The sequence below is a fragment of the Marmota marmota genome, unplaced genomic scaffold (assembly GCF_001458135.2).
Source record: "Marmota marmota marmota unplaced genomic scaffold, marMar, whole genome shotgun sequence".
NCBI lineage: Eukaryota > Metazoa > Chordata > Mammalia > Rodentia > Sciuridae > Marmota > Marmota marmota.
In genome coordinates this window covers 11,624,956-11,638,375 of record NW_026000005.1, presented here as the reverse complement: position 1 = coordinate 11,638,375, position 13,420 = coordinate 11,624,956, and the positions used below count along the sequence as shown (strand labels likewise).

Genomic DNA, 13,420 nt, shown 5'->3' with positions numbered 1-13,420 from the left:
TTTCTCATTAACGACCATCCTCTGAGCCAACAAGTATCATAGCTAGATAACTGCACACTGGGTGAGATCCTTGGTGCTCCTGGGGAGCATGAGGGTGTCCAGAGCTGTCCACTGACCCCACATGGCTCACTGGAACCTGGGGATTGAAATCTGCTTGAGGGCAGTTTTATCTGGGCCTGGCGTCACTAGATTCTAGCTAGAAGTCTCTGCTGAGGGAATAAGGAGGGGAAGCTGTCTCCAGAGCCTGGGGGACAATGAAACAGCCAATGAGGGCACTTGGCGGATTGTTACTGGGGTAAGGAGCAGGATGCTGTTCGCAGGCAAGGGCCATTTTGCCTCTTGTTCTGAATTCTAGAGATAATGTCAAGTCCTTTCTAGCCCTTCCATGGGCTGTTTTAATCTGGTGATGCCCACTTTCGTCTGATTTATAAATGAAGACATGGACTTTGATGGTGAACATGTGGTTTACTGTGATGTTTCTTGTTTTATAGCAACTGAAAGAGCAGAAAAATGCTGGCAACAGAACTAATGAGGTGAGGGTCTCCGGTTGTATGGGCCCTAATCAGGCAGGTCTTCCAGTGGGGGTGTGTCTGTGGTTCTGGTGGCCAGGCAGGAAAGGGAACTGGGTGTATCTGTGATAATGGGGCCTTCGTTCATGCTTTATAAAGGTTGTCAAAGAATTTTGCTTATGACCTCATTGGACCCACACAGACAGCCCAGTGGGGTGGGGGGTGGCATGGTGGGCTTCGGTATTCTTCTCATCTTTGAATCTTGAGAAAATTGAGTCACAGGAAGCTTGTAGGATTTAGCTCGGGTTTCTGAGAACTACTGTCAGCTGGAGTGAGAGGTCAGTTTATGACTACATGCCAAACACCAGGTGTTGAGAGGGTTCTCCTGCCTCATGTCCCCTACCCAGTAGCAGTGTTTTCACAGTTTCTTCTCACAACCTGATCCTCAAGGAGTTGTGTTGTGTTTGTGATGCATTCAAAAATGATCTGTGGACCAAGGACACGATGTCTGGTTTGGAATGTTTGGTTTGGCCTGTTTTTGCCCTTCCACATCACGACCAGTGGAGGTCACTAGAACAATGAGACACATGCTGGTCTGTTTGCACTGAAGCTGTCTCTGTGACCTCCTGGGTCCAGCAGCTGCCCTCCCTAGTTCTAAGTTGTCGTGACGCTTATGTTACATAATGTGTGTGAAGGTGCTTTGAAAACCATCTGTTCCTACCTATACCAAAGCACTTTGTGACCTGCCATGCTCAGTGGGAATCTGCCTGGAAAGTGAATTCTTTCCCTGAATTCCATGAGAGTACAGCCCCAGAGCCTTAAGTCATGAAAAACCCTTAAGAAGTTGCTTTTGCCCACTGATGTTTCTTCCTCTGAATTGATATCCCTTGCTATAATTTGAGACATTTTATCATGAGAGAACACTGAGAGGCTTGGAATAATCAAATCTGGTTTAAGTTATTGAATATTGGAGTCTTCTGAGTTACAGCAGATTGGGTCTAGTACCCTTGTAACCTGTTTATTCAGGGGTTTTTTTTGTTTTGTTTTGTTTTTGTATTGGAGGGATTGATTAACCACTGAGCCACATCCCCTTCCCTTTTTATTTTTTATTTTGAGACACAGTCTCACTGAGTTTGCTCAGGATCTCACTGAATTGCTGAGACTAGCTTTGAATGTGCAGTTCTCCTGCCTCAGCCTCCTAAGCTGCTGGGATCACAGGTGTGCGCCACTATACCTGGTGTTTATTCAGTTTTGAAATTTGTACGATCAGGGACTGAATGTTTACATTCTCTCTTTCTCCTTTTTTTCCTCTCCCAAGGGTCCTCTTGTTGTCACTGAAGAGCTTCACTCCCTTAGTTTTGAAACTCAGTTGTGCCAGCCTGGCCTGGTCATTGACCTCGAGGTAAGATTTCCAGGGTCTCAAGGTAAAAGCTTTGTTTTTACTTCTAACTAGTTAGTGTTTCTCAATTTTTGTTTTATCGATATTTACTTAATCATAAAAAGTGATGATCTTTTTCAGTTAATACTATTTGACATTAATCTAAGGGTCCAGGAAGCTAGAGAATTGAATTAGCCTTCAAATTCTGTAAGCTAAATATTCCAGTTGAGATAGCCATTGTTAACTTTTTTATATTAAGTCTTGGAACATATATATTAACTGAAAAATATATCAAAGATAAATTGTGAACAAAAGAATCTAACCTTACATTTAAAATTTTCAAATATAAAATGTATATAAAATTACAAATAACCCATTTGCTTAAGCTGTTGTTTCAAGGTGATAGATCTGTGATTCAGATGGTTTCAAGGTCTTTATCAACTTTTAGACGACCTCACTGCCCATCGTGGTGATCTCCAACGTCAGCCAGCTCCCTAGTGGTTGGGCCTCCATCCTGTGGTACAACATGCTGGTGGCGGAACCCAGGGTATGGAAAACACAGTTGCGATTGTACTAAGGGTGAAACAAAGACCCCATGTTCTCGTTACACACCTTCAGAATAGCCCCCAATGGCCAGATATTGAGGGAGAAGTGACAAAGTCATGTGACATTTCTAAGGATCTTAAGTAATTCTGGGAGAGCAAACTACACAGACACTAGAAATGAGAATAATGATTTCCTTCATGTAATGAGAGAGCTCAGGCAATCGATGATTTCATACCACTTTTATTGTGGAAGAGGTCCTTTACTGCCTTTTTTTTAAAATTTTTAATGTATCACCTACTAGGCAAACGTGCTGAATTTTTACAACAATCACACTCACAGTTGACTCTCTTTATTTATTCAAAGTGCTCGTGTTCTTGGAAGTTACCAGGAACATTTAGTGAATGTTCAATCATTGTTCCTAGGGGAAATACAGGGTTTGTTCCTGTGAGACTCTGGTCACATGTTTGTTACCCCATCAGTGCACAATTTGTTTATATGCATTTCTGTTTAAAGGCACCTTATCTAATATATCTGACAATTTGTTGATGTGGACTTTATAGCCAGTAGCACAATAACTCATGCCTAAAGGAAGCTATTTTACTGCATGGATTTTCCCATAAGGCACATGGCAGCCTTCTTGTGCTTAGGTACATCAGACAGCACTTTAGCATGACACTGTGCACGATTTTAAGCAATGAAATCACCAATCAGGAATCACAAAATGAAAAAACCATTGCACTAAGCAAGACACAGAGGAGACCTGTTTATAGTGTGAGAAATAGGAAGTCAGGATATTATTCTCTTTGGGAGAACAGAGTTCAGTTGGGAACATGTGTGTTGAGGGGACTAACAGTTTTTGGTACTCTCTGTATGGGCTTGTCTTCAAATGACCACAAAGTGCCAGGAGAATTGATTCTGTAATTAGAAGTAAATCACAATGAGTTAACAAATTCATATATATGAATTGTCAAATAATGAGAATTCTCTTCCCTAATTGTGGGAATGCATGTGTATTGTATAAACTAGACCAAAATTTGGGCCAGGCCCATGTGGTGGTGCCTCACTAGTGACTGGCGGCTCTTTATCAACCCTGGCTTTGGGTCCTTTTCTTCTAGAATCTGTCCTTCTTCTTGAACCCACCATGTGCACGATGGTCTCAGCTCTCAGAGGTACTGAGTTGGCAGTTTTCATCCGTCACCAAGAGAGGTCTCAACGTGGACCAGCTGAGCATGTTGGGAGAGAAACTTCTGGGTAGGAGCATAGTAACTTTTTGTCTATATAAAAAATATAAACTCATAAAAATATCTCTTTTGACTCTTGTGATCCTCTTTGTTCTCTATTTTTTTGAAGGTAGAGAGTGTTTCTAAAAACTGTTGGCATTTCAAGCTGCAGCTTATTGAGACAGCTAATTGAGAATGGGACTTCACCCTGGGGAGAAATGTAGACCTGATAACAGGGTTACATGAATTCTTTCCTGGTTGTCCCTCTTATTAACATTTCTGAGAAAGAATCTGAAGGGAAAGCTTTTTGGATTATGTACTTTCAATGAACAGAAGCATCTGAACCACTCCTTTAAAAATTCTTGAACAACTTTTATCCAGATTTGCTTTCTATGCAGCGGGGCTGCATATACCATGCCAGTGGGCTCTTCTGAACCAGATGGCCTTCAACGGTTCCCTCCCAGCTGTGTCACTGACAGCATGGGGGGCTAGTCTTCTGCTATTTAATAAGAAGTATAAAATCATCTTATTCCATTTCCTTATTTGTGGAGAGTCAAGAAATGTATCTTTTCTACCTGTCACGGCATAAGCAGTGGACTTACCCCATCTTATTCCCTGGTTAACTTTAACAACTTGGTGTTATTAGCTCTTAGCTTCTAGTAATACCTAGGCTTCCTCTTATTTCTCTTGCTTGGCTTATGATTTGCATCCACTTCCCTGAGCCCATGTCCTGTTTGGAGGAGCACTGAGAGAGATCTGTAATCAATGTCTAAAAATAAGCTTGGAAAGTCAAGCCTCAAAGTTAGGTTCTTCACATAGGGTAATCTTGATCTTGGTTTGAACTTCCACAAAAAATGCCACAGGGTCTTTAGAGAGGAGACTGTGCTGAGGCAGTAACAGGAGGCAGTGGGAAATGATCCTGCATAGGGAGGGACCAAAGGGAGCTTTGCTTTAATGCCAAAGACAGTCAGCTCAGGAGGGACTATAGTGTGGAGGATTTAAGAGATTTGTCCTCTTCAGAAGAGAGGGAGAGATAAAAGGGGCTGGAGAGAAAGGAGCAGATGGTGAGGCTTTTTGATGCTTCCGCTTTCCCTAAAAACTCTCATAATCATAGTGCCCTGTAATTTGTCACCAATTCTTTCATGCCATTAAAATCAAACCAGCATGAATGAAACTGTTCATGTTTTGGATTGTTTCAGTTCTGTAGTTCTGTCCTTTCATAGCCTAGATGATAATTGCTCAATTAATGTAGCATTAATATTTCTGAGTCTAACAACCATGTACATGCACTCTTTTGGGTGTTAGTTCTTTGAGAGCAAATATAAGTCTGATCAAGGCACCAGAACTATTTTCTGTTTACTGAAAAAGCTTATTTTGTTGTTGTTGTTGTTGTTTAGGTCCTAATGCTGGCCTGGATGGTCTTATTCCGTGGACCAGGTTTTGTAAGGTGGGTATTACTGGGGCTCTATCCTCTCTGCACTCTCTGTGGTGGTTCTCCTTTTCCTCACTGTGGTGCTTAACTGTTTGCTTATTCTGGCATGTTTGCCTCTCACCCACGGAGCCCTGAGGGCAAGTTGTTTACTTTCCTTCAGGGCTGGAGGTTTCTGGAGGTCAGTCTCCAAGCCAGAGTCTGACGGGAAGCACCTGCCTGAGTGATAACATTCTTTCATATCCGAAATGAGTCTTCAGTTCCCTCACACCAGCCCACTGCCCAGCAGTGTTTTGGCCTTGTCCATGTGAAACGTGAGCTTGGCCTGACTGGCCTGATGAGCTTTGCAGTGTATCAAACAGAGGGACCAGCTGGAGGCAGCAGTTAGACCCCAATGGGGTCACCAGATAGTGTTGATCAGCTCACTCTACTGGGCTCCGCAAGTCTGAGGGCAGTTTTTGTTTCTTTGAGTCGCCCTGGAGGTCATCCCCTGGCTGTTTTGCTACTGTTTGGAGAGGGAAGCAGAGCCCAGCCCAGGGAAGTGGAGAGGTCCAGTTCTTAACACCGATAAGAGGGGAGGGATGGAGACATTCCCCAACAAGGGACCGCTGCTGCTGTGTGCTGAACAGTTCTACTTTGGCAGCTGGGGTATCTTTGCAAATTAAAATACAGCAGTGGGAGAGAAAATGCTGAGTCACTATTTTGAATTTCTTGAATCCTAATGTATGCATTGGTATATTTTCAGGAAAATATTAATGATAAAAATTTTTCCTTCTGGCTTTGGATTGAAAACATCCTAGAACTCATTAAAAAACACCTGCTGTCTCTCTGGAATGATGGGTAAGGACCCTGATGGATGCATTTTTGAAACGTTTTTAGTACATGCAGCCTTACTGAAGGTTCAGACAAAGCCTGAGCTGGGCTTCCTTATTGGACAGGATTTGTGTGCACCTCACAGTGATGCATACTTACGGCTGTCAAGGCTTTATGAGAGTGGAACCTCAGAAAATTAAACTTCATCCTTCCTTAGTATTTATGCAAAACTAAATTAAAAAATAAAAAGAAAGAAAGAAAACCAACTGAGTGCCATTCATGCATTCAACAAGTGTTTCTTGATCACCTGCTATATTGTCCATAGGAAAGGAGACATTTCAACTTGGTAAATTTTGTCTCACTCACTCATAGGATGAGCTGATACTTCAACAAAAGCTTTAAAGTGACCAGAGATGCTAGAATCTAAAATATATTTTCTGCATCTTCCTCTTAAGCATAAAAAATGTGTAAATTCAGATATTTTCATAGCCTTTAAAGTCAAATGATGATGAAAGACCCATTAATCCAGCATGTATTTAGTGAACATCTGTAGCATCCTGCTGGCATTATGTATTTTTTTTTAGTTTAGCATACATATGTGTAAGTGAAATGCTTCCTTAAGTTTCAATTAAATATATTTTTAAATAGTCTATAGATTTTTTATTATATGTTCTCTTACCATGTTGCAGTCATTTTCTTGGTTTGTCAAGTTAATATAAAAATTAAAATCATGATTGAACTACAAGTGACACTGGTGATCTCCATGTCTAGGTGTATCATGGGCTTTATCAGCAAGGAGCAAGAACGCTCTCTGCTCAAGGACCAGCAGCCGGGGACATTTCTGCTGCGGTTCAGCGAGAGCTCTCGGGAAGGGGCCATCACATTCACATGGGTGGAGCGGTCCCAGAATGGAGGTGGTAAGTGAAGGGCACTGGAGCACCCGGGCACGGTGCCACATATGGCTGACATCCTCTTTACTACTGCAGATCAGCCCAGACTTACCCAACTGAGGCCCCCAGATAGGATATTATTATACACCCCCTCCCCCAAATGAATATTGATGAATCACTGCCTAGGATGTTTTGTGAAAATGATGGCTTTTAAAAGATAAGGTCAAGTTCCTTCCTTTCAGTCAGGTTTGTTTTCTGTAGGATAGGATGTGAGTCAATATCATCTGTAGCCAGTTCCTTGGAAGAGCTCACTTTTGCCACAGTTTAAGGTTCCAGACTCACTTAGGGTAACTCCAGAGTCAAGTGCACAGGCGAGGATTGGCTTTGTGAGAAGACCTCCTTTTTGGTTTTATCCACACATACCAGTAGCTGGGATTGGATGCAAGGGCTCTCAGGATAAGCTGCAGTCCTCTCTGCCTTGCCTTCAAATAGAGCAGCTGCTCATTTATCTCTGTTGGTGTATTGGATTTCTCTTTGACCAAATGAGTCCATAGATAAAAGACTCCAGAAACCTTGGCATCATGAAGCAGATCTCTGGAGGTGAAGCTGAAGAGTGCAGATGAAAAAATGATAATGGCAAACTGAGTACTTTTCACAGGCACCTATAGTTTGCCTAGAGCGCTGGAAACAAAACTGATTTGTTGTGGTGACTTCCCTGTTGTTGGTGTGTAGAGGCAAACGATGTTCTGTTCATTTTTGCTTCTGATGAAAAGTGTGAAGACTGGGATTGGACCCTGGTGTAGGCAGTAGATGTTGAAGCCTACCTGTTTTCTTTTTTCTGGGGTAGTTCATTTCCTGATGCAGCTCAGAGATGAGCTATGACCCAATTAAAGAGGAAGAAAACACTTGTCAACCAGGAAAGTGTAAGCAGGGCTGCACCAGCCACATAGATTTAGGATATAGCATAGCAGAAGTTCTAGAGAGGACTCCCAAAGCACTGCTCAGCACCTTTTGGAATATGTGCACACAGAAGTGGGATTTTGGATAAAATAGTGTTGAACCCTGATGCAAAGAAAAAAACCACCAACTCCAATTTTAAATCAAACTAAAGCAAGCTTGTATTTGCATACACAAAGAGAGCTGATCAGCGACTGTCTCCCCTAATGTGGGCTAGAGACCAGCCCACCAGCTCTTCAAGAATGAGATTTTATAGCAAAAAAAGTTGCAAAGGGGGGCTGTCTTGAGAACTTACAGATAACAGAATTTTGACAAGCATAATACAAAGGCAGATAGTAGGTTAATGATCTACATGGCATGACATTTAAAGGTAGGGAGTAAATTCAGATCCCAACATCAGAATTTATGAGGCACTGCTGAGGTTTCAGAGAGGATTGTTATCTGGTCGGGGGAGCCAGGATTTATGAGGTGTCACTAAGGTTTTAGAGAGGGTTGTTATCTGGTCAGGGAAGACCAGGCATTGGTGAGTTCAAGGCCCGGGCAGGAATTCCAAACAAGTTTAAAAATCGCAGTAATTTATAGTAAAACAGAAATTAACTTTTCATGACAAGATGGTTCCCAATCTTAAAATGAAATTAGGCTGGGTTCATCAGTAGGAAGAAAGTTTTGAATCAGGTCTGGGATAAGAATAGGAGTTAATTAAACTGTGGCTTATTGCATTAAAAATTAGAAAAAAAAGTAGAATATGAGATCTTTTCTTGTTTCAAAAGTTTTATTTTTCCTGTAGATCATCATCATTTATTTTAATAATTATGTTTTTCAATATGAAAAGAAAAACAAAATGAGCTCATCTTTTAATAACTTAATCTGTGGCTTGAGCCAAAAGAGACCCAATTGGTAATTAATTACTTATCTGCCTATGGGCAGCATTTTGTTGAAGATGAAGGCTTCTAAAGGAATTTAACAAACCTCTTTTAGCCACATTTATAAATCTAGGCAAATAATGACAAACACATTGTTACTGAGAGTAAAACCTGCCTTTGTTTTTTCCCTATTAAAGACAGGATTGTAATTTATTTAGAAATAAAGCAGTCCATGGTATGTGTGACAGCTCCTAGATTATAATTAGTTCTCATGAGCTCGCTCACATCTGTATAATCTACAATGTTTTGCTTCTCTCTGTGTCATTGTGGAATATTCTGTGGAATTCACTGGGACTCACTGAGCATCTCTCCTTTTTAGAACCTTACTTCCATGCGGTTGAACCCTACACAAAGAAAGAACTTTCTGCTGTTACTTTTCCTGATATAATTCGCAATTACAAAGTCATGGCTGCTGAAAACATTCCAGAGAATCCCCTGAAGTATCTGTATCCAAATATTGACAAAGACCATGCCTTTGGAAAGTACTACTCCAGGCCAAAGGAAGGTAGGTGGGAACAATCACCACTGCCCTCCTGAGACACAGCCCAGCGCCGTCTTTCCTGGTAGGCGAGTGTTGTGTGCAGACCAGATTTAAAAACAGGATTTACCTTTGCCATCCTCCCAGCCAGGGCCAGCCTGCTGTCTTTAACCCACTACTCTCTTATGGATTAGTAAAAGCAGGCTTTCAAAACACAGTATGCACTCAGTGTGGTGGTAATGAAATGCATTATTTGGCCTAATACAGCACGCAAGACATGATTATATAATTTCATACTTTACAGGTATAGGGAAAGTCTATTTCTGGTCTGTGTATCTGTTACATTGTCACTTTTTGCACAGGAAGGGAAGTATGACCAACTGATTTGTGCCAGTCTGCTCATGTTAAATTAAGGAAACAGGTCCATGAGAAGTAACCTGTTTCATCAGCCCAATTATTTGTTAGATCCTATTGTTATTAGTTTTTATTAAGAGGGGGCTTTGTCTAGGATAACAGTCTTAGGCTTCTCAGTTACCACTGAATCATATTTGAAAAAGTTCAAGTTAGGTTTTTCTAGTTTTAGAACATGCCAGAAAAGCTAATTGCTTTTCAGAATGAGAAGTATCACTATTTATTAGGACAGTCACTTTGGAATTAAACACGTGCATGTATATCATCAGCTAAACCAGTGAGAACTTGGCACATGTGGCCATCTTGGAGGATTACAGCTTGAGGAAGAGAAAGCTCCTAGCTAGGCTGCTAATGAGATACTCACTCTTTTTCTGCTAATTGCTTCTTCATGCCCACCAGAATTTCAGATGACTCAGGCAGGGAGATCACAACCCCTTAAAAATTGCAGGACTCTGAGCTGCCAAGAAAAACAGTAGAATTTTGATCCCCCAAAATATTCTTTGGTAATTTCTCTAATGGAAAGTTACATGCTGTGTTTGCTTCTAGCACCAGAACCAATGGAACTTGACGGCCCTAAAGGAACTGGATACATCAAGACTGAGTTGATTTCTGTGTCTGAAGTGTAAGTGAGCACAGAAGACTGGCATGTTCCAAACTGCACACTAGCCCTGGCCCTGGCTGGGGCCTGGCGAGTGTATTTTGCTTTTCCTTTGTAATTGCTGTCGCCATTACAGTTGGACTTGTTGGAAAGATCCTAATTAGAGATCCTGGTGTCACTGTCTGCCAGCATTTGACTGCCTTTAAAAACCAAAAACCAAAACAAAACAGGAAAACCAAAGTTGTATGTAAGGTATTTAAGTTCTCCCCAAACGGATACTTTGAAAAAGCATAAATAAAATGAACAAAAATTGCAAAGAGTGGGAAAGCAGTTCTTTTCAACCTAGAAAAGGCCAAAGTAATCATCGAGATACATTTTCCGCTTGCTTTTATTCTGTTGTTTCATTTCATAAAAGGTAGAAAAAGGTTTGGAAAGTCATTGTCAGTTATTTGGCCTGCAGCACTGTCTTGGGCTGAATGGATGTAGCCTTCATGTAAAAACACTCTGGAGCAGCTTTATCTGCATACAAATCTCAAGGTAGGGATGAGGGACTCCCCAGACATTTCTCTGGTGCTTTTCTGTCTAGGGTAAGCCACGGGGCACTGCCGTTCCAGGGTGGCACACGGCTCGTGCTCATTCCGAGGCTTAACCAGGCAGAAGTGGCCTAGGTTCCAGTCTGGCTGTGACCCACTCACATCTAGAGTCCAGTACATACATTCCCAAGGGGCCGGGCTGGGGACAGAAACTGCTGGTGATCCATACATTTTCAGATGTGCTTTATAAACGTGTACATTTTCCTAAAATAAAAATATAAAGTGGTCATTCAGTCACAAACAAAAGATAAAGAAAATGTGTTGAGTCTGCAGTAGGGCTTTCATGAGGTGTTAACATTTCCCTTTCCTTCCTCCCCTTTCTAGTCACCCTTCTAGACTTCAGTCCACAGACAACCTGCTCCCCATGTCCCCTGAGGAGTTTGATGAGGTATCCCGGATAGTGGGCAATGTGGAATTCGACACTATGGTAAGTACTGTTGCAGGGGTGTTCCCAGACCTGGGTAAGCGGGTGCCCTCTGAGGCAGGGTGGGCACTGCAGCAGATCCAGGGACTTTCCTCAAGAAGGATTCCTCTGGCAGAGCCAAAGAAAGGGCATTTTTCAGATGAGCTGGGACAAGGAAAAGCCTGCTGTGCTTCGACAAGGTACATCATCAGCAAAATGTTTATTCTTGGCATCCTCCAAAAAATAGGTGACATTTCAAATACTTATGTTTCCCCTTCTGCCCTTTGAAGTACAAAAGTTCTGTCCTTGTAGAATTTCACATATTAAGGAACTAATATTTTTCTGATAAAATGTTTTCTTTCTGCCTACAGCCTTACCACAGTGACATTCTTAGGAAAGGGTGTTATTTTTAGGGACTAATGCTGGGTAGTTGCAGTAATTACAGATTTACACTTAGCAAGCAGCCCTGAAAGGGCTTTCTCTGCTTCCTATTTAAGAAGGAATTTGTGCTGCTAGCTCCTGAAGCTATGAAAAAAGGCCAGCCCAGAAAAAACAGCACAGGGGGTGAAAGAGTTAGTGAGTTTCATGATAGAAATAGGAACATGATTGTTTCCAAAAGAGGTGATCTTCCTCTGGGAGAATATTTTTCAATATATCAAACAGTATTGTTTGCATTTCAGCCTGAAATCCTTCCTCTTAAAGATTTGTTTGGTTGGCTGGGTTTTTGCTGATGCTGTTTAATTTTAAGCTCTTTTTCGCATGGAGCTATTCCAGTTCATTTTTCAAAGTTGGTTTAGTGCTTTAAAAAAAAAAAGAAAAAAAAACACCTCTCTGAGTCACTGCTGGCTTTTCTTCATCATTTTGTACCTGGTGCCTGGCAAAAATAGGTTCTCAAAAATGAGAGAGGAAGTCAGGGAGGGAGAGGGAAAAGAGGGGGTGAGGCGTCTCTTACAAACCATCATGAATTCAGGGAGTGTGTTCACGTGACCTCAGTAATACCTGATCAGCGTCACGTTTCTTAAGGGTAAGAAGGCCTTTTCCTCCACTTTAGGAGGGCTAAAATCTGTAGAGACTGTACTTTCTTACACTTTCCTGATTGTTGAGGATAAAAAAGCCATTTAGAAAAATGCTTAGCTAGTATGATAGCAAAATAGTTTGGTCTGTGCAAAATGAGCCTTTTCTCTGTGTAAGGTAGCATCCCAACACTCCTCTAAAAAGTGCTCTATAAGCCTGGCACAACAACGCAGTACTCTTAAAGTCCAATTTAGAAAATATAAGCTATATAGATAGAGCCAAAAAGCAGGGTGATCCCCTTTTACACCTCTTTTGTTCCTGAGCAAGGTCCCTCAGCCGCATCACTATTGATGGGTGGCACTTACTAGCACCTCCCCCCTCCCAAGCACTTCCCCATAAAAAGCCTCTAAGTTGGGTGTTATTGTTGTTCTCATCTTGGCAGACATAGAGCAGGGCCCTGTCCCCAGTTACAGAGCTTGACTAAGATCCAGTAGTTAGTCAACAGTAGAACCAACATTGAATCTACCTGGTGTCTCCAGAATGCATGCTCTTGTTCACCATCCTAGAACACCTGCCACAAACAGCCAGACTTGGCTTCGTTCAAAATGTGCATCCCATAGAGGCTGTTTGCACAAACTGAGCATTTTATTCTGCTTATTAAGACAAAGGCAGTGTGGCCTCTGGGTGAGAGGCCTGTGATTGGGATTTGGCAGGCAGAGTTCCAACTCTATCATCACCATTATCCCTGTGACCTTGTGAAAAGAAGATGGATTAATTCCGTCCATCTGTGTAAGCAGTAGGACTGCCTCCTGTATGCTCTCAGAATGATACTGTGAGAGCAGTTTAAATACTGCAAATAAATGTCAGGAAATGGTTTGTGGCCTTTGGACATTCCTATAGCCATTCCATCCCAAATGATATCATTCATTTCATTTGTAGAATAAAGTCAATCTCTCTGTCTTTACCCCTCTCCCCACACATCACACACATGCACACACACCATTAAAGACTCCAGGCAGGTCAGTAGATGTACAGAGCTAAAAGAGGCTGTAAGGGAGACACAGCACTGGTTAGGCAAATTCAAATGCAAATTCAAAATAAAAACTGGATGAGTTTTTAAACTGGATTGGCTCCACTGTGGTCTGCTCTGTCCTCAGTCTTGGCCATGACTTCCATTCGGCATCCATGGCTCTGAGATGGAAGCAGCTCTCTCAGAGCTGGCTGATTTCCACCCAGTCTGGAGGTTGCAGCTCTGGAC

The 13,420-nt window shown here is 41.9% G+C and overlaps 1 protein-coding gene across 2 annotated transcripts in view; it reads left to right on the top strand.

Annotated features, from left to right (window-relative positions):
• The window catches only part of Stat1 (signal transducer and activator of transcription 1), a 37,860-nt gene that overhangs the window by 21,569 nt on the left and 2,871 nt on the right, over positions 1-13,420 (top strand). Inside the window, exons 15-24 of one of the 2 annotated variants that reach the window (XM_015481161.2) lie at positions 492-533; positions 1,828-1,911; positions 2,336-2,434; positions 3,549-3,684; positions 5,051-5,100; positions 5,828-5,922; positions 6,667-6,812; positions 8,985-9,170; positions 10,101-10,176; positions 11,070-11,172. In XM_015481161.2, the coding sequence (XP_015336647.1) occupies positions 492-533; positions 1,828-1,911; positions 2,336-2,434; positions 3,549-3,684; positions 5,051-5,100; positions 5,828-5,922; positions 6,667-6,812; positions 8,985-9,170; positions 10,101-10,176; positions 11,070-11,172 (1,017 nt within the window). Of the gene's footprint in view, positions 1-491; positions 534-1,827; positions 1,912-2,335; positions 2,435-3,548; positions 3,685-5,050; positions 5,101-5,827; positions 5,923-6,666; positions 6,813-8,984; positions 9,219-9,447; positions 9,460-10,100; positions 10,177-11,069; positions 11,173-13,420 lie in introns of those variants that run through there. The other variant, XM_048808190.1, reaches the window with a different exon arrangement.